Source organism: Ceratotherium simum, chromosome 31 (assembly GCF_057802395.1).
Source record: "Ceratotherium simum simum isolate JZ-2026a chromosome 31, ASM5780239v1, whole genome shotgun sequence".
NCBI lineage: Eukaryota > Metazoa > Chordata > Mammalia > Perissodactyla > Rhinocerotidae > Ceratotherium > Ceratotherium simum.
Window position 1 is genome coordinate 3,602,256 of NC_141930.1, and position 22,668 is coordinate 3,624,923.

A 22,668-nucleotide genomic window follows, 5' to 3' on the forward strand; every position below is an offset into this window, starting at 1 on the left:
CCTCACTTGCAAAAGGGGAGTGGTATTATGACCTTATTTCGATACTTAGAGCACAATGTAGGCTAAACTCTTGTAACTTAGAAAATGATATACAAATGTGAGCACTTCTACTTTTGTTTAACACGTGGCTCAACAAAATAAGTAGAAAAACATGTGAAAACTGTTACTTAATAGAGAAATCCTCTTCGACGAACTGAGTCAGCTTTCTAGAAAACTCAACCCATATCGTCTTATTGGGGAATAGACACACAGACACACAAGCGGAAGGCAAAAGTGTTTCTTCTAAGTTTTTCTAAGTTCCCTAATGCTTGTCTTGCAACATTTTTTTATTTTTTATTTTATTTTCTGGTGCCTGTGCCGTGCTGTCAGAAATTCTCTTTTTGAAGCCAGGCAACTGCAGAGAGAAAAGCATGTCAACTTCTCGCTCGTTGCAGATGCTCCCTTCGGAGACCACAGCTCCGGATCCGTTCCAGCCACAGACCTTTGTCCCGCCGCCCGAGCCCGGACGCCGCCGGGTGCGCAGCGCCCCCTGCCGGGAGCGAGCGGCGGAGGCCGGGAGCGAGCGGCGGAGGCCGGGCGCTCGTGCTACGACCTCCGAGACACTTCGGGTTCGGCACCCACACCCACCCGGGATGCCGGGACGCGCTGCCGCTCGAAAGCCGCTGGCTGGCCGGAGCCCTGCAGACGCCCGCAGCCCCTGGGAAAGTGAAAAATGCCAATGAGGCGGGACTTCCCGCGGTGGGTGGGGCTTCGCTCTGTGGGCGGGGCCTCGCCGTGTTTAGGGGGCGCGGCTCTGCTGCTGTGGGCTGGCTCTGTGGGCGGGGCTACGTTCGGGGGCGGGGCTTATCACCACCTAGGGTCCGAGCTTAATGAATGCCGCCCCGCTCTGTGGGCGGAGCTTATCTCATCTAGGGCCCGAGCTGAATGGATGCGACTCCGCGCGGTGGGCGGGGCTCATCTCAGTGGGCGGGGCTTAGCTCCACGTAAGGCCCGGGCTGAATGGATGCGACTCCGCTCGGTGGGCGGGGCCTCGCCCTGTGGGCGGGACTACGGCCCGCGAGAGGACTCGGGACTGGCTGCGCGCTTCCGGAACTTCCCGGCCCTGCGCGTGCGGACGGCGTCGCCTGGAGCCCGAGCGGCGCGCGAGGGGTCGCGGTCAGGTGAGCGGTTCGTAAGGTGTTCCCGCAGGCCGGCGGGGAGCGTGCGGGGCGCGGCGGGCCTGGCGCGCTCGCGCCCTGCGGCCCGGGCTCGGTCCCGTCGGCCGCCTGGGGCAGCCCGTCGGCCGCGGGATGCTGGCCCGGCCCGGAGCCCGGTCCTGGGGCCTTCAGCCCCCGGCAGGGGGCCCGTTGTCGCTGTCTGTCGCCAGCGCAGTCTCCACGTGGTCGTCAGAGAATTCCCTGTCCCCCCGGCCGGGGCGTCACCTTCTCCACGGGCCTGGCTCGGGTCCCCAGCTCGGGCGGCCCTCCCGTGTCCCCGCCTGTGACGGCACCACCGTATGTGTCTGGTGTCTGTGTTTCACACGCGTGCGTGTCAGTTCTGACCACACCCGGCACGTAGTGATTGATTAATGAACACCAGCTGAGTGATTGGATTTGGGTTACTATTGGAAGGATTTTAGATTACTTAATTGGGGGGGGATTTATTGTGCGTATTTTCTACTTCTGTAATAATCGTGTATTTTCTGCTGTGTTCATTTTTGTAAGTAGAAGTACTGTTGGGTTCAGAAGCGTTGCTGTCTGGGTCAAGTGGTTTCCTGAGGCTAGACACTGAAGGCGGATGTAAATTTGGGTCAAGAGATACAATGTGAGCAAAGGAAAGAAAGGAAGAACGTACAAAGTATCTTCAGAAAACCCTTAGTCGACTAGGCTGAGAGTGTGGAGGGGTAGCAGGAGATACATTTGACAGGTTTATGCCGGATTCAGGGCTCTGGCAGTATGCCCGGCAAAGCACGCTGCTGCTTATGCACTGGAAGAGCCATGGAAGGTTTTCAACACTGGGAAGGTTCGTTACCCAGCACTATGCTGGGTAGACTGGAATGCGGATGACTTTAGCCAGGGTTTGGCACTCTTTCTGTAAAGGGCCAGTTAGTAAATATTTTAGGCCTAACAGCCACAATTGTGGCAGGAAAGCACCCGTAGACAATACATAATTGAATGGACATAGCTGTGTTCTAATAAAACGTTATTTACGAAGACAGGTGTCTGACCTTATTTGGTCCATGGGCATAGTTTGCCCCAACCCATGGTCTAACCAAACAGACCTAGGGACTATCACAGTAGCCAGGTCCTGAGCCAGGCAGTACTACATCATGTTTTTGTATTGCATTTTTATTTATATATGAAAGGCCATATCATATAATGTGAGCTCTGGATCTAGTCTGCCTGGCTTTGAATCCTGGCATTCCCGGATTACTAACAGTGTGACAATGGACAAATTCTCTTTGTATGAGTTTTTTAATCTGTAAAATGAAGATAAAATAAGACCTCCCACAAAGTGCTGTTGTGAGAAGTAAATTAGTTAAAGCACATAAAATGTTAGTATAGTTATGGTACACACAGTAAAACCTCAATAAATCTTAACTATTAATATTTCAAAAATTGTTCCTCACATGCCTTCTTAAAGACAGATTTGAGATGTTTCTAAGGTAGAATTTACAGGCTTAGTGCGTGTTTGGCTATAGAAGGAAGAGGATATGTAAAGTTTTCAGGCACGAGCCATTCACATGGAGGTGGTATGGAAGTTGTGAAAGTAATTTAAGGGAGAAGAGGAGGTAGGAAGTGCAAGATTAAGGACTGAATTAGAGGAGGTGCGCACAGGAGAGAAAGTGGGGCACTTTTTTTCTCTTAAAAAGAAGGAAGGAGACAGGAGTCCATCCTAGAGTATGGTAGGAACCAGAAGGGTACAGCAGTGTATCAACTAGCAGAGGGGTGGGTGGTGATGGTTAACATGGTCAGATGCTACAGAGAGCTGAAAAAACAGTTATGTTGATTTATTAATTAATAACGCAAGCAGCAGAAGTGACTGCGGTGCCTCCGGTGGGCCAGGTACTGGAGGTGCATCAAACAGCAGGAAATCTAGTGGAGGCAAAAGACATGGAAATGATACATGCAGGAACGTTAAAAATGATCAGAAGTAAGATGGAATTTCTTAGATTTAATTGATACCTTTACTTTAAAAACTTAAGTTGACTAACAGTTCATAAATGTGGGCAGCTTCATTGAGCTTCTTTTCTTTCATTCCTAGACAATGGCCAAGAACAAACTAAGAGGGCAGAAGTCCAGGAATGTATTTCACATAGCCAGCCAAAAACACTTTAAGGTTAAAAATAAAGCAAAGCCAGTTACCACTAACCTTAAGAAGGTGAGTATGAGTTCAGTACTCGGACTTTATTGTTTACAAGCAAAGCACAATAGTAAAGCCACTGAAAAACTGAATGCTGTTATTTAAAACAGGTTCTCAGCCTTTCCTACAAAGGGAAGATGATTCTAAACATTTGTTTAAAAAAAAAAAAAATGAACTATAACCTCCCTTTCTCGAATTCAAACGTATGAAAAGTAAAAAGCATTTTAACTGCAGATATGTGAGGCTCCAACTGACAGTTTAATAGCTGTGTCAGAGCATAGAAGGCATAAAAAACCATGTTGTGGGAAACAGTTCTTCTCTCTGAACTTAGACATGTTCAAGAACCTCTTAACACAGCCAAGACATAGAGTGTCAGTGAGCACCCATGCTTTTTCTCCTCAGAATTCGTATTTCTCTGAAGATATCTAAAACTCAAACAAAAACCTGTAAAATGAAGATAAAATATTTTGTTTCTTAAAATGCAACATTTGAAAAGAAAGGAGTTTATCTTTTTTGTTTTTATTTCAAAATATTTAGGAAATGAGAAATTTCTTCACCAAGGTTAAGTAGATTCTTGAAGAAAATGTTTTCAATGGGGCCGGCCCCATGGCTTAGTGGTTAAGTGCGCGTGCTCCGCTACTGGCGGCCCGGGTTTGGATCCCAGGCGCGCACCAATGCACCACTTGTCCAGCCATGCTGCGGCTGCATCCCACATACAGCAACTAGAAGGATGTGCAACTACGACATACAACTATGTACTGGGGCTTTGGGGAGAAAAAGGGGGAAAAAAAAGGAGAAGGATGGGCAATAGATGTTAGCTCAGGGCCGGTCTTCCTCAGCAACAAGAGGAGGATTGGCATGGATGTTAGCTCAGGGCTCATCTTCCTGACAAAAAAAAAAGAAAATGTTTTCAAGTTTAAGTAGTAGGTGGAGTGAGCTTTCCAGGACTTAGTAATTATAGTAATCCCTAGAAATGTAACATTTATCTTTCAGTTTTCATGAACTGGCTGAGTTAAGCTTTTTGATCAAGCTGTTTTATGACTTTGCTAAAAGGAAAGAAAGCGGTGATATGATGGGAGTTTGGGAGTGACAGATTTATACAGAATTGTCTTCGAAGTTGACAATGAAGCCAAGACCTCAATGATAAAGAGCTAGTAATGCAAAGAGCCGGCAGTGCTGGGGGCAGCATGTTCTAGGCAGAGAGCATAGCAAGTGCACAGTCCCCAAGCTAGGGAAGAGCTTGGTGTATTTGAGGAAGATCATTTCATTTAGATAGTAAGTACTAGAAGCTTTGTGTGTATGCTCATGGAAAAGATCTAAGAGAGGGAGATCTGTGGGTTGGCAGCCTGGTTGGAGAAGGTATCAAATAGTTTTTTCAGAAAGTAGCCTAACTTACTAGGAGGAGGTGGTAAGATTGCCAAGCACTATATAAATGGCAAACTGAAGTTTGTGGTCATGAATTTAAAGTGAAGCCAGTCAACCAGTTATGATCTTCTACAGCTTCAGTTTTAGGCTTGGAAAAGGCCGATAGTTGAGTTTAACTAGGTTGCCAAGCAAGTTCGATGAAGGGAGAGAAGAGAAGGAAGGTTAAGAGAGTGTAAAGAAGTGATCGATGAAATAGTGGTTGGTCCTGGAATCTGTGCGGCTTTTAAAGGAAAAAGTGAGGATATGAAAATGAAAAATAGTGAAATTGGTGGGAAAAGGTTTCCGTGCGATTTAAGAATTGTTCATAAACCATGTGAACTAGAGGGACAGGTGGTGCAGTTAGTTACAGGTAATGATGCGGCCTGTGGTAATCCACGGAGTGGACGGCTGAGGCAGGTGGTGGAAGGGATCTCTGGAGATGAGATGAGGCCTGAAGGAGTAGATTTTTGTTGAAGCCACTAAGCAGTGACACCAGGCATGAGAGAGGTGAGTGAGCCAAGGTCTGAGATCTCTCAGGAGGAGCAAGTAATCGCGGTGTTGGCAGGTGGCAGTAATGAGGAAGGGGCTGTCAGAATGAGATGCCTGAGGTACAAAGGGGCTGAGAGTTCTGAAGGAGAAATGGTTTGGGAGCAGCAGCGACAGACAAGAAGACCACCCCACCCTTCAGATTCCAGAGAGGAGGGCTGCAGGGGTGGCTGTCCTCAGGAGACTGCCGGGGACTTCCATGAAGGCGAGAAGGTCAAGGAGGGGTTCAGAGATGTACTGTTAGGAAGACACTAAGAGCATCTGATCCAGGTGCCTCATTTTATAGATGAGAAATGATCACACCGTAGCCTAGAAAGACGGTGGTCACAGACTTTGGTCTGCTTCTACCTATAAAGTCAAAGGATGAAGTATATCTACGTAACTCTTATTTTTTAAAAAACCAGAGCCTTTTGTCTAAAATTTCCCAATAGGAGTAGAAGAATTTTAGTGTGAATTATCCCCACAAATTGGAAGGGTTGATGAGTGTTTAGATTTTTAGGTTTATAAAGGTTAAATTAAGGTAGAATATATTTTATCCTTAATGGTTAAGATCATGGATTAATGCTCTTTTTCTTTTTTAAAAGATAAACATTGTGAACGAGGAAAAAGTTAACAGAGTGAATAAAGCTTTTATAGATATACAAAAGGAACTAGCACATTTCTCAAAAGGCCTTTCCCTTGAACCTCTACAGAAACAGCTGGTGAGTGGAAATCATGTCCTGTTGTTATGGCTAATAAATTCAACTCCCAATTCTCAAAGCCTGTAAGTTGAATGTAATTTTTAGTACTCGGCTCTCCAGTATACTTGGCTCTGAAATATGCAGAGCATATTCAGTCATACTCAGACTCTGAAACATTGAGTCTAAATATGGGAATTTATTGTTCTACTTCCAAAGGTACAACTAGAAGAAATTAAATTGGATAATACATTATATGTCATTTTTGTTTGCTATTGTTATCTAAATTTTTAAATATAATACTTTTCTCCTTCCAGATTCCTCAGCAGTGTCATGAAAATGAACCAGTTAATATTGATGAAGCTACAAGATTAATGGCTCAGTTGTAATACACTGATGATGCACCCAATTCCCCAAAAAGACCAATAAATTAAATGTTTTATACAATTTTATTTTTAAAAATCTTGTTAATGTACAGGCATTGGCACATTTTAAACTACATAAACAGATCTTTCCTATAATCTAGGAAAGTGGAATGTCAGAAGTCAACAAAATGTGATCAACTTAAAGTGCTAAAACAGAAGGCACTTCACAAAATCTGTTCACTGAAACAGTGGGTATAGCCTAGTTTACAGCCTTCACTTTAGAAGTGGCAGTGAATTCTGGATGGGAGGACACAGAAATGGGACAGTTTCGTGGCAGTAAAAATATAAGACAACAAGTGATGAGCCCTTGGCCAACTTTTCTGTTTTTCGATGACCTTCAGTCTACTTTAACTTTCCTCTTCCAGGAGGAAAGAACAGAAGGATTCAGAACTGGAAGAAAAGTTGAAATTCCAGAATGTAATTACTTGAGGGTGGGGGTTGGTGGAGACTTAATCACTTTTTACCCTGAAGCAGAGCCCTTTGTCTTTATGGTTGAAGTTTTGTGAAGTAAGAAGGAAAGTATTAGGGAAGAACACTTCAGCATCAGTGAACTAAAAAGGTGTTACATTCATTACTTTAAATACTTAGGTTATTAAGAAGTCTAAAATGTTACAGTTAGAGGTAGATAACAGTCCCAAGTCTCCATGGAATCTAATAATTTAGTATCTGGACATCAAACAGATCACAAACTCCTTCATTATCATCTAAATTAAAGTTGTAGTCGTCTGCCGGGGTGGGAGAAAGCCGGAGAAGCGGAAACACTGCAAGCAAAGCACGGATTGCATGTTAAGGACGGTTTCTACTAACGGGTAATGATGTTCAACACAAAACACTCAAATACAGCAATCCAAGTTAAATTGTGTTTCCTATGTTATACAAGAATTTAAATGAATATAAAAAAGTAATGATGCAATTAATGAGTTGTATTTAGTGTATATTTTGAAAGATTCTCATTTAAAGACTATACATTGACTATAGGTACTAGCTTGAGAAAGAGAGGTTAAAATTTTTATTGGTTGAACCTGTCACTAAAATATACGATTCAAAAATTGGTCAAAGTATTTTATGTGCTAAATAAGCTACCACGTTGAGAATAGAAGTAGGTACTAGACTTACATTGGCTGATGTTCTCTGCTTCTACAGATATGTTTAGTAAATCTCTAAGTGGTTACGGTACCATTTACTAATTTAACAGCTGCCACTTCCTAGGTCTCTATTTGTTAGGAACCAGGACTTTGAATTCAAGACTATATAAAGTAATTATTAAAGTAATTACAATATTGTAGCTAATTGATTTTTAGGAATTATCTAAAATTAGATGATGACACGGCTCATGTTGGTCATAGTTCAGTGACTCCACACTGGCAGCTTGACATTGGCCGTGGTAGGGATATGCACAGAACAGGTTTTCAGATTTTCTGTTGACTTAGATATGTCATTTTACTCTTGGCCAAATTCTTAAGGAGTGAAAGGCTAGTGTGCCAACAGTTTAGAAGTTTATTCAGTGAAGGTGGTAAGTAACCCCTTATGGATTCTTTTCCCTCAAAATGCAGGCAAAGAAAAATTCTAAAGGATGCCTATGATTTACTATAAAGCATTATTAAGGGAGAATTTTCATGAATTATCATAGTATGTTAAACAGTTAAAAAATATAGGTTCTTCATTTCTTTTAAAGCATGTGCCACTTATAAATTCTAGAAAAGCATTATTGATGTATAAGGTAGTTATTAAAATTTTAAACTACTTACCATCAGAAGACATCAACTCATCAATGATATCTCCACTAATAGATCCTGCTGGAAACAGAAATGTGATAAAGTTTTGTTACATTTCTGTTTATATATTTTAATAGTAAAAGGAAGTTATATTTAAACAGTATATATTTAACACAGCACATATTTAAACACAGTATAGGGGCCGGCCCCGTGGCATAGCGGTTAAGTGCGTGCTCTGCTGCTGGCAGCACGGGTTCGGATCCCCGGCACGCACCAACGCACCGCGTGTCAGCCCATGCTGTGGCGGCATCCCATATAAAGTGGAGGAAGATAGACTGGATGTTAGCCCAGGACCAGTCTTCCTCAGCAAAAGAGGAGGATTGGCAGATGTTAGCTCAGGGCTGATCTTCCTCACAAAATAAATAAATAAACAAACAGTATATATTAAACACAGTTAAATTTAAACATCGGCAGTTTGATTAACAATACAAAATTAAAGTATTAGAACTTTATGGAAAGAGCATCTTCATGAGCACCTACTCTTTCTGGCTTTTAAACTTTCAAACTCAAGATGTAGACCAAAGACTCATCACTATTCTTGTAAACCTGACTCTTGGTTATACAGAGTCCATGGTACCGTAATTCTCCCAGTCACCCAACCTTAAGACTTCAACATCACTTTCTATTCCTCCTATTAAATTTATCTCCAGATCTCCCACATCAAATGCTACTCATGTTGCCTAAAAGGTATTTCTCAAATCTATTCTTTATTTCTCTTTCCAGTCCCACTGTCATTGCCCTGTTTTAGCCTAATGTTCTCTCACAGCTGCATAACTGCAAACATCTCAGCTTCAGTCTCCTTTGCCTCTAATCTCCTCTGCATCCCAGGACCAAAAGCATCTTCTCTCCTAGTCACACTACTCCTGTGCTCACCAGTGTACAGTCCGAATCGTGTCACTTCCCTGCTCACAAATCTACTGGTTTATTCACTAAAGTCCTAACTCAGTCTGATATTCAAGGTCCTCTCTAATCTGGCCCCAAATTACTTTCCCTACTATTTCCAAATACAAAACCATATACTGAAACTAAATGCTCAGAATTTTTTTTAATGCTTTGTGGAAGCCAATGTACTAACTGTGTCTAAGCTAAACCATATAAAGCTTGCCTGCTTTATTCATCCCAATTAGATTAGAATTAGATTATAAGATTTATAAGGATGACACTTTCTATTGTGCATCCATATGGCCTATCTTATAGAAATACTTATAGGAGAAGGAAAGGAGGGAAGGATATGGGCAAGAAGATGTTGATAAATAGTCCATTGCCAGTTAGATCTTTTTAGCCTCACTCTTAACTATCGTGAACTCCCAGAGCAGTAGACCTATGCCACATTCCAATGAGACATATCCCAAAGGTAAAAATAAACAAATTGGATTATGTACAATACTAGAGTTTTTAATTATCTGCAATACTACATCTAGACTTGCAGGACTAAGTCTTTCATTTAGCAACAACTGAGAGAATAGCTACTGTGGCTCCTTTATTTAGAATGGTTAAGGAGCTGCTAAATCCCTAGCCATGTAACCCGGGAAAAAGATTGAGAGCCAACGGGCTGGCCCCGTGGCTTAGCGGTTAAGTGCGCGCACTCTGCTACTGGCAGCCCGGGTTCGGAACCCCGGGCGCGCACCGACGCACCGCTTGTCTGGCCATGCTGAGGCCACGTCTCACATACAGCAACTAGAAGGATGTGCAACTATGGCATACAACTATCTACTGGGGCTTTGGGGAGAAAAGAAAAAAAGGAGGAGGATTGGCAATAGATGTGAGCTCAGAGCCAGTCTTCCTCAGCAAAAAAAGAGGAGGATTAGCATGGATGTTAGCTCAGGGGTGATCTTCCTCACAAAAAAAATAAAAAATCCCTTTAAAAAAAACATTGAGAGCCAAGGAAGTTAGTATACATTTAGGACGTGTGGTCCCTATTCCACTTGCCCAATTTTTGGAGTTTTAGCTCTTTATCATTTCACAGGTGAAACAATTTAGGAATGCAAGCTATCCTAAATAATTGGAGTTGAGACCACTTATCAACTCTATAAAACTAAGCTTTCCAAATAAAAAGTGCAACAATAGAGAATATGGAGAAACAGGAGGCATCAACCACTATATTCTACACTAGTTTGATTTTTCTTAAAGGTAGTTAGAGCATATTCAATAATATATCCTAGAGTTACTAAGAGATAAAAGAACGTCACAAAGTACACCTCAGATAAAAACATGTGAATATTTTTATTGACATATGTAATATTGACATTTTATTGACATATGTAAATAGTAAAAGGGGAGGGGAAGAGGAACAAATTTAGCTTACTTCCAAAAATAGAATCCTAAGGAAGACTGCAAAGCTTGGCCCATTAAATATCTTTCCTTTGCTCAGGACTCATAGTTCTATACACAGTCTTAACCACATCACATTGTGCCTGATTGTATATTTCTGAATATACATATTCACGTACATATATATACATATAACCTATGAAACAAATCTGTATTAATATAATTAAAGACAAGATCTAGTTTTAAATTTTTCTCATAATACCTGTCCCAGTGCTGGGCACACAGGAGGCACTAAATTAATAGTTGTTGAAAGCTTACCATTTTGCCTCCTGTATTAGATAATAACATCACAACTGACAAATTGAGAAAAGCTCTCCAACTTGTTTAATATAGTATTCATATTTTCCCCTCTCTAGTTTTTAAAACAAAGGCTCTGAACCCACCTGAAGATAAGTCTGTGGCTGATGTCTGCTGAAGATTCTGGCTTCTTTCGGAAACATGTTGCTCAGGCAGATTCTGAGTTGCCGGGTTGGATTTCTGTGGAGTCACCGGAGTCGGAGGCTGAGAGGAAGGCTGTGTGAGGTCGTCAGGTGGGGGGACAGGAAAAACCACGGGCTTAGATGAACTGGACTCTTTATTTATAAGCAGCACGTGGATAGGTCCTGAATGACTCTTTAAATTGATCTGGTATTTCTTTTGTCCATTCTGACCCTTTGAAGGTATTGGGTATAAACAAATGAATCAATATTAAAATTTCTAGCTACCTTGAAACATTAAAAATAGGACAGACAAAGCTATTTGGGACTAACTAAATCCACACAACAAAATAAAGTCATTAAGTCAGAAAACAAGAGTAGAAAGGGATATTGAGGGCCATAAACCACTTGCCCCTAAAAATAAGCTTTTCTCAAATACTGATCATCAAAAACTCTCAGTTGTAGAATTCTGGCAACCATCCATTGTTACTGTAATTATACACATCAGCGCTCCAAGGCTTCTCCAAATATATGGACTCCACCCCCTGGCATCGAGGCCGCCATGGATGTGGTCATTTCAGTGTGCTGTCTTAAATGGCAAGTATTTCACAAGTCAAAACTTTTTTCCATTCATTAAGCACAAAGACAACTGATTTTCCCTACAGAGATATAAGTGTCAAGTCCCTCCATTTCAAAAGGTAATTTGTATCCTGAGGCTTCAGAATCCAGTAATGTAAATGCCTTAATACTAACTTCTAGAATGGCTGGGGGGAGGGAGGTAGATGATAACAGTAATCATTTTCTACTCCCTTTTTTGGTTGGTATAGCTTTCAAATCAGTTTTTTTGGGGAAATTTGAATCCAAAAACTAAAACCACTAAACTTATACTAGTATAGAGTCAATAATTATCTTGATTCAATAAGTCAGAAAATGTTTTTAAAAAGTCCTAATTTAAAGCAACGTACTATTGTTGATACTTAAACTGAACTTTTTTCTTAGTTAGGATTGTTATGCCGGTTATAGATACAGTCAGACTGATTTTTTAAAGTTATCGACTGTATCATTACTCATTCCTTGATACCTTTTAGCTCAAATAAAATTTAAAAAAAGTAAAATGTTAAATGACTCATTCAGTTACTTCTATGATTTTACCAAAATACTGAAGACATCCAAATTCAGATATCAGTACTTTCAAATAGATAACTTGAAAGCAGTAACTTGTTTACACACAATTAGTTCATGTTCAGCTACGGAAAATGCATTTGTTCCTCCTGAGACAGAAGCTCCATTTTAACAAAAGTTACCCCACATACCATTTCTGGAATAGGTACCTCCAGCTGTGTACCAGAAGGTGCTTGAATGGCCAAAAGTGTATCACCTGGTCAAAAAAAGAAAGAAAGAAAGATTTTAGAATTTTAGAAAATACTACTGATCCTGGAATACAGTGGCGAGTGTGGGCTCTGGAGTTAGAATACTTGGACTTGAATCCCAGACTAGGGGACCCCGGGCTTCGGTTCTTAATTCTGTAAATGGAGGAAATATAACTTATGCGTAAGTTGGTTTTGAGGATTAAACAAGGTAATATATGTATTAGTAGGTCTTAGAACAGGGTAAATACTCAGTGTTACCTCTATTGTTCTCATTAACAAATTCAGCTCAAGTTAATTTTGCTTTCACTCAATCTCGTGGAAAGTCTGAGATTCTTGAAACCTTTTAGCTTCAATTAAATTACACTGTTTACTTGAAATATTTAAACTACTTAAATGACTGGGGATCCTAGAGATTAGATATGATAGACTGAAATCTTGAGCTTTGGTGAGCTTACTTTCGAAGCCAAATTCCACGGCAGTCTCTGTAGAGTTGAAGATTAAGAATATTTCCTCAAACTTTCTTCGAAAGCTCAGGAGACTGGTGGCAAAGTGGAGCAATGAGGCCACACATATTGCCAACACAGTCTTAGATGGAAAGTCAGATTCCACCAGGCAAGGTGTTTGGCGGGTTTTTTTTTTTTTGTGCATAATACACAAGGCTGTCCTTTTAATGGCCCATGCATAATTAAATATAAATGTGCATGCAAAATTTCATTTTACTTGTGTTATATATAATTATGGGAAGACAGCCCTCTCCCATTTTAGTTATTAATACATTATGTTGTCATTTCAGGGGGAAAACGTGGAGGCGGGGAAAGGAATAGGGTTGGGATAATTTTCCGGGTTATAAAATGGATTCACCTAACTCTGTCCTCATGCTTTCTTTGGGTTCCATTTGTGACCAGCACACTTGCCGCATATAGTCTCATGAACAGTGCCAACGAGAACCGGGTTCTTGTTCAAGTTCCGTCATTGCCTGTGATTCTGTGACTCTGAGATTGTGGCTTAATCTCTCTCTGACTTAGCCGCCCCTCCCACAGACAGCTGATACCCCCAACGCAGGCAATGAAGGGAAAGCTGTGGAAAGCAGTTATTGTCAGAACAGAAAACAGAATACACAGCTCTGCAGAATGAGACAAAATGTCAACAACTCTTGAGAATAATGACTCAGGGTGAGTGCATGGGGAATTTTGAATCACTTTATACTAAATAGGTTGATGAGGAGAAGAAGAATACAAGAAAAAATTTACGAACAGTACTTACCATTAAAGCAGTTACAGATGTCTTCATGAGTTACATAGGAAAACGTTCTGTCATAAGAGTTAAGGAAAAACATTTATATCAAGGTCTAGGCATTTAAATTAAGATAATAAATCTGAAGACAGATTTGACAAAATGACCAAATGCATGATGGGGCTGTCACACGTGGTCAGATAAAAGAGAACAGAAGTCTTTAGTCTGAAAAGGCAAAGACAATCAAATAAAGTTCCATTAAGAGGAGTGTCCATCCTTTGCTCTGAGAGGAAGCCACTTTTGATTTCTGTGACATCTGAAGAGTCTTGGGAGAGAGATGTAAAACATTCCTCATGGAGACAGGGGCTTCTGGGGGAAGGGCAGTGATGGGAAAAATGATGCTATTGGGAGAGCAGAAAAAGACCACATAAGCCTCCACATCGAGAATCTTCTTGGGTCATGGTTTGAGGAATTCCGAGTGGACAGAATCTTGGAAAGCCGTGCAGCGAAGTCCAAGATCTACGTTCAATGACTTTTGAATCTTGGGGCCCCACAGGGCACAGCCTGAAAACCCCCATGGTTATCAAACTGTTCAGGAACTCTGATCCGTAGAAAGGAATAACAAATGAGATCATGGACTCGTTCACGAAAGACAAGACAACACGGAAAATAAATTGTGTACATTAGTCAAAAGTTCATGAGAGACGGTACAAGATAAATGTAGTTAAGATGCTCCATAAGAGCACAGGTCAGCTCACAAATTAAGAGAATCACAGCTATCTAAGGGAACACAGTGATTGTAAGAAACACGTGGAGTGTGTCACTAATTTTCCCCCCAACATAATATGATAGATACACAAGCCTTGGAACCCCATCCTCCAGAAGGTACTACCCTTCAGTTAATATTAGGCAGAAAATATCTTGGATTGATCGCAGGACCATGATATTTCGTTTTCAAACCAAAATTAATTTTTCAAAACTCTGAGAGTTGCTGAATATTTACCACTTCAGAAGACTGAGCATAATGACTTAAATATACCTATGCACTTAACAATGACTTCTTATATTCACAGACCCCCTAAGCACGCTTTGGCTAGCATATTACATCCTATCAATGGGTAGATCAAAGATAAATAAATGTGTTTTTCTCAATGCAACACAGGAATGATGTTAATATATGTATTATATAATTTAAAAGGTAAAATTTTTAAAATATTAGTATAAATTATTAAAACAATATTATAAAACTAAAAGGTTATATTCACTTGCAAAACTTAACTCTCTAAAAACACTAGAATAAAGTGACTGATCTTCACACTGGGAGAATATGTTATATAAATACATATTTTATAGCTATATGTACAACTTATTAAAAAGGATATCTATTATTAATGGAGTCGTCCATCACATTTTTGATGCTTTGCTGTAGCCACAACTTCTGCTGATCAAGTTCTCTTTCCTTTAGTTCTAGGTCTTCAATTTCAGCTTTAAGATATCTTAATCTATCTATGACTTCTTTAGTATTACAGCCAGCACCTACACCTCTTAAAAACATATGAGAATTAATATCCTCAGTCTCAGACCTAGGTTAACTTCACTTAATTTTTGTAGTAATATAACCAACTTAATTAGTAATACATTCAAGACAAAAATATTTACACTTTCCTAAAAAGCAAGCATTAAAGTCCTTAGAAAATTTAAACACCATACCTCTGAACATGTTTGCTTAGAAAATTTATTGGCAAGAACAATCAAATTACAAAAACTCTCAATACGTTCTAGAACGGTTTTCGTCCTCTGGAAGGTCAGGCTGGTGACTGCGGCACCAAAAGGATGTCAAAGACAAAGAGTCACGCCTGGGAGCCTCATTACATAGAGTGAGATGCTAAGAAAGTAAATTACAGCCTTATAATATTTGGGTGAGATTATGGCTAAAAAAACTGAGAAAACTGAAGCCAAATGGGATAAATGTGCAGAACAGAAAGTAGTTATTTGTCAGATTCAAAACTACCACCATACAACAGTTAATAAATGCCAACATGCATCTCCATCAACCATGGTTTATAAGGTACATATTCTATGTATAAGACAGTTCTGGTTCTCAAGGAGTTGACGTTGGTTGGGCAGCTAAGCACTTAGGCAGAGAGGGATTCATAATACAAAGCAGTATGCAGTGTGTGCCAAATGAGTAGTTTGAGGGAGAAAATAAGAGTGTGAATTAAACAACAGAGAGAGCACAGGAGAGCCATACACAGAAGCCCAGAGAGGTGTGTCCGGGGAAAAGTGAGGGGCCTGGAGTGACCAGAGTAGACAGCTGAAGTAGAGGATTTAGGAAAGATAAATGGTAGAAAGGTCAGGTTTTATAGAGCATTGGGAAGAAAAATAAGGATTTTAGAATAGGGTGCTGGTTTGTAACTTACTTCCATTGGATACTATTTTTTGACTTTTTTTCAATCAGGTCAATTCCTTCCAAGACATTGGTGATATCATAAATTCTTCTCTTTTGCCTCACAGCCAAAGTATCCGCAGCCTATTTAAAAAAAAAAAAAGGAAGAACAAAGAACAATGAAATAAATTACAATTCATATTTTAAAGCCAAAAGGGTTGGTTATTAAGTTCACAGCATGAGGGCCCGATCCCAAATTTGACCCAGTCAGCTGCTTGGAGACAATGGCTGGGTGTGTTCAAAGCATCTCTCAAACATCTCAAATACCAGGGAAATTATTCCATTTAGAAGCCAGCAGATGTGGGAATGGAAAAAAAAATGAAGAGGTCATGACACAAAGCCCACAAAAATAAAAGAAAACAATAAGCCTATTTCATGTCACCTTATGGACTGATCCAGGGGAGGAGCTCCTAATTGCCCACTCATGTCACTTTCTATCTTACTTCTCTGTTCAGTCTTGTCCAAAGACAGCCTTAATTATTTTTTGAGACTTTGAAAACTTATATCTCAGCAAATTTTTTAATAATGAAGTCAAGACACTTGGGGGGAAATTCTGAATTATACACACACTGTAATACCTTGAAATACACTATCTGCATTTTTTAAACCCACAATGAAAACAGAGGAATGAATCATGCCATCTCAACACAAAGCATAAAACCAACAAGAAATCAAAATCTATAGCACAAGGTTGTAGTACTAGCAAATATTATATAAAAGCTTGGTGGTTTCATTCACATTAGATAAGATCAGCAAAAATATTTCATGCTGTCATGTTATGAATGAATTCAAGAACACTGTCCAGTTCCTCTTAGTTTTGACTCACATTTTGACATTTGTTCCCCAACAGAACAAATAGAACCTCTAAGAAGAGGTTACCCTGCACCTCTTTGTCAGAGTGGATTAGACAACAAACTATCTTGAGTGTGGAGTCACATTTTAAAATTCATGGTAGTAATGAAAAGACACATTTATGTCCTTAATGACAACATTCAGCACATCATCTACATTAATGAATAGGATTTAGCTTCATATAACTGGCTAGCAGCGTTCACTACTTTCCTGATTCTGTAAAAAAATAGCTCCTACAAAAACCCAGGACAGCATATTGTTTGCAATCTGGACCTTCCTTCCATGGGGAGCAAGTGTGACAAAGAGCTACTGCTCATTGCACAGGCATTTGGAAACTTTAAGTGAAATGTTGATTCTATAGATCCAATTGCGGTGCTAACAAAAATACCAGGTTACCATTGTCCAATCGTTCAGGTCTTCAGGAAGAGGATCCAGGCCTCAAACAGTGGACCAGGAGAACAAGTAGGATGTGGCAGAGAGAAGGAAGAACTGGAAAGTGAGACTCTTTGAGTCCCCAACTCTGACTTGGCCCCATCTCTTCTAGAGAACCAGAAAATTAAAAGTAGGACCAGGCATGGTCCTCTTCCCTTGTACTTAGAAATTCCCTCCCTGTTTTATCTACCTTCATAGAGTTTCTGTTCTTGAGTTTGAGGCTGTTTCTCTGAAGAGCAATAGTCTACTGCAAAGTTCAGTGTAAAAATCTGGGAGTGTGGTTCCATTTCTCACTTTCCTCGGAAGAGGCCCCTCTTGAGGAGTAACCCAGAGCACTCCAAGCCAGCTCTGCATTGTTCGTATCTATGTACTAACACACAAATGCGTTCACCACTGTAGCAACAGCTCTCTGGTTAAGGTATGAGACCAAGTTTTTATGAACCCAACCACAGGAGCTATTCTAGGTCATTAGGCAGAGAGCCATGAGATCTCACTTTTAGCTCAAAATTTTTAAAAAGTATCTCATTTATAATTTATTACTACTTAACTTGATTTCCAAAACTAAACACTATTTCTTAAAGACTTTTCTATTTAGGTATTATAAATGGCCCATGTGTACAGAGCACACCACTTAGAAAGGATGCCCAGGAGGCTTTTAGTCTAGGAGGCGTCATCTTCTGAAGTCAGGATCTGGAGTCAGGCACACCAAGATCCAATCCCTGTGTTGCCACTTGCTGTCTTCAGTTGGCCTCAAACTCATGAAGCCTCATTTCCTTTTTTGTAAAATGGGGTAATAACATATGCTGAATCAAGAGGATTAAACGGGATAATCTTAGCACAATGTCTGCTGCATAACTAATACTTAAATGTCGGTAAGTAACAGCCTCGTCATGAAATACACACACACATACACACCATCACAGAGGACATGGGTAAGATTCAGAGTTTGTGTGTATACGGACTTACCATATTTTATCTAGTATTTTAAAAAGTTGTGTGTGAATTGTTAAAAACTTTTATTAAGTGAATCCAAGACCTTCACCCTTCTTAATAGAATCACACAATGAATCACAATCACCACGACCACCTTCATTCATTCATTCAGCACCTCCGATGTGCCAGGCTCCTTCTGGGTCTTAAGGATGCACTAGTGACAGAAGGAAGTCCCTGCACTCAAAGAGGAGAGAGGAGTTAATAACATACTAATAATTATTTCAGGAGGAATGCATGTAGGAAGGTGCTACATTTAACAGAATTTTCAAAGAAGAGCTCCCTGATAAGGTGACATTTGAACGGAATGGAAGAAGTGACACTTGCAAACATCTGGCAGAAGCAGCAAGGGCAAAGGCTCTGAAGTGGGGGGACAGGCTTAGTTCCTTCAAGGAAAGGCAGGCAAGCCAGTGTGGCCAGAATAGTGAATGGGCCAGAGAATGGTGAGGATGGGGAAGAGAAGGAGGGGGAGAGGACAGGAGGGAGGAAGGGGAAGAGAGAGACAACAGACAGGGAGATGAAGATGATGATGTCGGAGAGACAGCAAGGGACCACATCACCGGGGTCTTGCAGGCCATTGTAGAGACTTCAGCTTTTACTCCCAGTGAAATGGGAAGGCACCGGAAGGCTTTGAACACATGGTGATTCGACTCCACATTTTAAAAGGTTCTCTCGGCTGCTCTGGGTAGAAGAAAGGAGGTCCATGAGAAGGCAAGGGCAATAATCCATCCAAGAGACAGCAGTGGCTTGGAAGAAGGGGGTAGCTGTGAAGGTTGTGAGAAACAGTGAGACTCTGGATGTATTCTGAAGGTACAGCAAGCAGCAGGTCCTGAGAGAGGAATCAAGGGTGACTGCAGTTTTTGACACGAGCAACTGGAGAGGAGCAAGATGGCAGGAGGAACAAGTTTGGGGCACCAGAAATCAGGAACTTGGCTTTGGACATTTTGATATCCAAGGGGAGAAATCATAAAGACAACTGGACACGAGAGCAGGTGGGTTAGAGGAGAGGTCCAAGCTGGAGATACAAATTCAGCAGTCATCAGTAAATAGATGTTTTAGGACACAAGATGGAACCCACTGGGTTCACCTAGGAGGTAAGCATGGAAAGAGAAGATGTCCAAGGGCCCACTCTGGCATACTGCAGTGTTTGAGGTCTGGGAAATGGGGAGCAACCTGCCACCAAAGTAGGAGAAGCAGGAAGAGTGGGGTCTTGGAAACCAAGGGAAGAGGGTAAGGAAGAGCGACCACACCAAGTATGCTCTCAGGGCGAGTCAGACGAGCACTGAGACCTCGTCAGTGGATGTGACTTCGGAAAGATCACTGGTGACCTCAGTCAGAGCTGTTTTGGCAGAGTCATGGAGTTGAAAGCCTTAATGGAGAGATTTCAACAAAGAGTGGAAGGAAAGTGAGAGTGGACAACTCTCGTGGAGAGTTCTGGGGCAAAGAACAGAGAAATGGGGCAGTAGCTGTAGGGAACTGTGGGGTCTCCCCAGGAAGTTTTTTTTCTTCCTTTCTCTTTTCTTTTAAAGAAGGGAGCTAACTCAACATGTGAGTATGCTGATAGGAATGATCCGGTAGCAGGGAAGAAGGATAATTAACAATGTCGGAGAGAGAAGGGACAGCCGCTAAAGAGACAGGCGAAGGGGCTGTGAATCAGACAAGCTGAGGGCTTCACCTCAGGCAATATGTGAAGTCCAGCAGACTGCCTGTCAGGAGATGCAGGCACCAGAGTAGACAAGGTAGGGGGAGAGGTTAGACATTGTCTTCTCGTTGCTTTGTATTTTCTCATCAGTGGAGGGGGCGGCGGGGGGAGGAGTTAAGTGCGGAGGGACGGCTAATGGTTGGGAAGAAAGGAGAAAGTGTGAAATAGTCATCTAGGACAGCAAGAGAGCAAGCAGCGTAGAAGGAGTGCTGGACCCCACGATTGGTCCTTCTGAAGTTAGAGGTCATGAATTCAAGGTGAGACCCATCAGCATCATTGTGCATTTCTCTCCAGCCCTGGAGAAAGGCCTGGGGGCTGACAAGCAGCAGGCAGAGAGCAGAGTGGGGACATCATTATCCCCTGCTGCCTCTGTAGCTGTTGACTAAATAAATGCACGTGTACATGCATCAAGTTTACTTACAAACGTTACGTTTGCTATTATAGGATTTGACCTATACAGCGATAAAGGACGCATCTAATTGTACCACGCCAACTCAAGTTTTCAGGAAAAGTAAACATAGTCCTCTGAAAGAAATAGGTCTCCCCTCCAAATATTAAGTCCTTTTCTAAAAATGTCACCAGTGGTGAACAAAGTGATGTCTACAGGTGGAACAAAATGAAAGCTTGTGACGCTTTTAAGGGGTGGGCAAGAAAAACAAACCAGGAGAGCTGAGAGAAATCACACATAAGTGCTAAAAAGGGTTTAAGAATTCTCTAGCCCCACCCCTTCACTTTAACAGACGTCCACTAAGACCCAGTGGTAACTCTGGGAGGGAGAAAGATCATGTGGAAGCTTTATTTGAGTTAGGATTAGTCGTGGCTCATTTGTTCAAGAATGTTCTTCTGATGGAGCGTGATGTCGCATTGAAAGGGGCTTACATAAAAACAGTAACTATGGGAAACATCCTGTCTTTCAGGTTCTCCATCTGCCCGGCAGGTGGGCAAGTGCTCTACTCTCTTCCAGGACCACCACCGTCAAAACGTGCACATTCAATGTCTCAGCCACCTCGCGTCGGAAATGAACAGTACAGTGAGGAGGGCCAGAATCCCAAACCAAAAATGTGCAATAGAAACAGTACATAAAATCGATGAATTATAGACACATGCACACACATTCACGAGTGATGGGATCCTGAAAATAAGGTGAAAGGAACCCAAGTGATGCACTGAGGTTGCCTATAAAATATTTTAACGAAAATTTTAGAAAACTGGGTGAACTCACTTTCAACTGCGCCACATGGTATTTTCTGTTGATCTAGCTCATGAGAAGGCTTGGACTGATTATTAGCTAATTTCAAACACTGATAAAGATTAATATGTAGAATGCTTGATTTCAGCCCACCGTTAAGAAGAATGGTACCTAAGCCAGTAATGGGATAATTGTGTAACAGGATCTCTCCCAGATGTTATCCAGTTTAATGCTAATGACCACTTTGCAAAGTAGGTATCACTCTCCCTGCTTTAAAAGAAACGGATTCAGAAAGCTAATGAATAATCAGGTAGAATCTGACATTAATTATATACTCATGGAATAAATTCGTGACAAAACATTTTCAAATGAGATTCTGTAATTTTAAAAGACTTTAAAGAAATGTGGTGCACAGTCAAAAGTTCCCAAGCTAGATAACTGCACTGAACAAGCACTTTGAGGACCACTGGTCTACTGGTGGTCTCATCTAGAGTGTATAAAATGGTCTGAGAAAGCAGAAAGATCTTCATTTCCACTTATTTATCTATTTACTCAAAAATAATGAACAGCAACAAAAAAAAATTATATACAAACCTAAGGCTTCGGGACTGTGGCTAACACCTTGTAGAATGAGGTTAAAAAACTGAAATAGTCTCATAAAGTGGAGACAGTGTTACAAGAGGTTGAAAAAAAAAGAGATTACTAGGGTAGGGGTGAAAAGGAATGAGTTCCTGGAGGGGCCACTGTGTGCTTTCACCGGGTCTGTAGGGGACGTGACATCAGTATGGAAATTAAATACCCAAAAATAAATAATAACTGACTTCAAGGATATAAGGGGCTCCCTCCAGAAGCAGCACTAAGCACACCCGTGTTTTAATTCCCAGTCAGTAGCCTGCCCCCAAGAAATCTCTCCTAAAAACATCTGCAGGGCTTTCCCTACCCCAAAGGACCTGCTACTCTACTCAATATCTTTGAAATGCAGAAGATTTAAATTTGTTCTAATTTTGTCTTACTTTTAATAACCTCTACATAAGCTTTTAATTTTTTTGTGTGTGTGAGGAAGACCAGCCCTGAGCTAACATCCATGCCAATCCTCCTCTTTTTTACTGAGGAAGACTGGCCCTGGGCTAACATCCGTGCCCATCTTCCTCTACTTTATATGGGATGCCGCCACAGCATGGCTTAACAAGCGGTGCATCGGTGTGCGCCCGGGATCCGAACCGGTGAACCCCGGGCTGCCGCAGTGGAGTGCGCGCACTTAACCGCTTGCGCCACCGGGGGGCCCCTACATAAGCTTTTAAAATGGAACTTCATTTTTACTGTCTTACTCAAATCACCAAAGATTACTCAAAAGAAAACAGAAGATATTTGATGAGTATCTATTTAAGTAGGAAAAGCCTGTGAAACTCTTAAATCCATCAAGTACAAGCTCTAGAGATTGTTTGCCTAAGTTCTCAACTGCATGCTTTGGAAATTCTCTTCCGTAAGTGTTAAGTTTTTCAAATGGGAGCAAAATTTTAAGCATGCATTAGCTCTTC

The 22,668-nt window shown here is 41.2% G+C and overlaps 2 protein-coding genes across 8 annotated transcripts in view; one reads left to right on the top strand and one right to left on the bottom strand.

Annotated features, from left to right (window-relative positions):
* Nucleotides 1-1,080: 1,080 nt before the first annotated feature.
* Nucleotides 1,081-6,416, top strand: RBIS (ribosomal biogenesis factor). Of its 2 annotated transcripts, none has more exons than XM_087420383.1 (4): nucleotides 1,081-1,160; nucleotides 3,244-3,360; nucleotides 5,877-5,993; nucleotides 6,287-6,416. In XM_087420383.1, the coding sequence occupies exons 2-4, from the start codon at nucleotides 3,247-3,249 to the stop codon at nucleotides 6,356-6,358; spliced, it is 303 nt and encodes a 100-aa protein (XP_087276509.1). In that variant the 5' UTR covers nucleotides 1,081-1,160; nucleotides 3,244-3,246; the 3' UTR covers nucleotides 6,359-6,416. The 2 variants fall into 2 exon arrangements, with proteins under 2 accessions (XP_087276509.1, XP_087276508.1); XM_087420382.1 differs by lacking the exon at nucleotides 1,081-1,160 and adding an exon at nucleotides 1,316-1,493.
* The window catches only part of E2F5 (E2F transcription factor 5), a 33,403-nt gene continuing 13,709 nt past the window's right edge, over nucleotides 2,975-22,668 (bottom strand). The window contains exons 2-8 of one of the 6 annotated variants that reach the window (XM_087420379.1): nucleotides 15,940-16,049; nucleotides 14,902-15,063; nucleotides 13,550-13,593; nucleotides 12,230-12,294; nucleotides 10,884-11,151; nucleotides 8,143-8,187; nucleotides 2,975-3,074 (exon numbers count right to left, since the gene is read on the bottom strand). In XM_087420379.1, the coding sequence (XP_087276505.1) occupies nucleotides 2,980-3,074; nucleotides 8,143-8,187; nucleotides 10,884-11,151; nucleotides 12,230-12,294; nucleotides 13,550-13,593; nucleotides 14,902-15,063; nucleotides 15,940-16,049 (789 nt within the window). In that variant the 3' untranslated portion in view covers nucleotides 2,975-2,979. Of the gene's footprint in view, nucleotides 3,075-3,365; nucleotides 4,228-6,399; nucleotides 7,156-8,142; nucleotides 8,191-10,883; nucleotides 11,152-12,229; nucleotides 12,295-13,549; nucleotides 13,594-14,901; nucleotides 15,064-15,939; nucleotides 16,050-22,668 lie in introns of those variants that run through there. The other 5 variants (XM_087420378.1, XM_087420381.1, XM_087420380.1 and 2 more) reach the window with 5 other exon arrangements.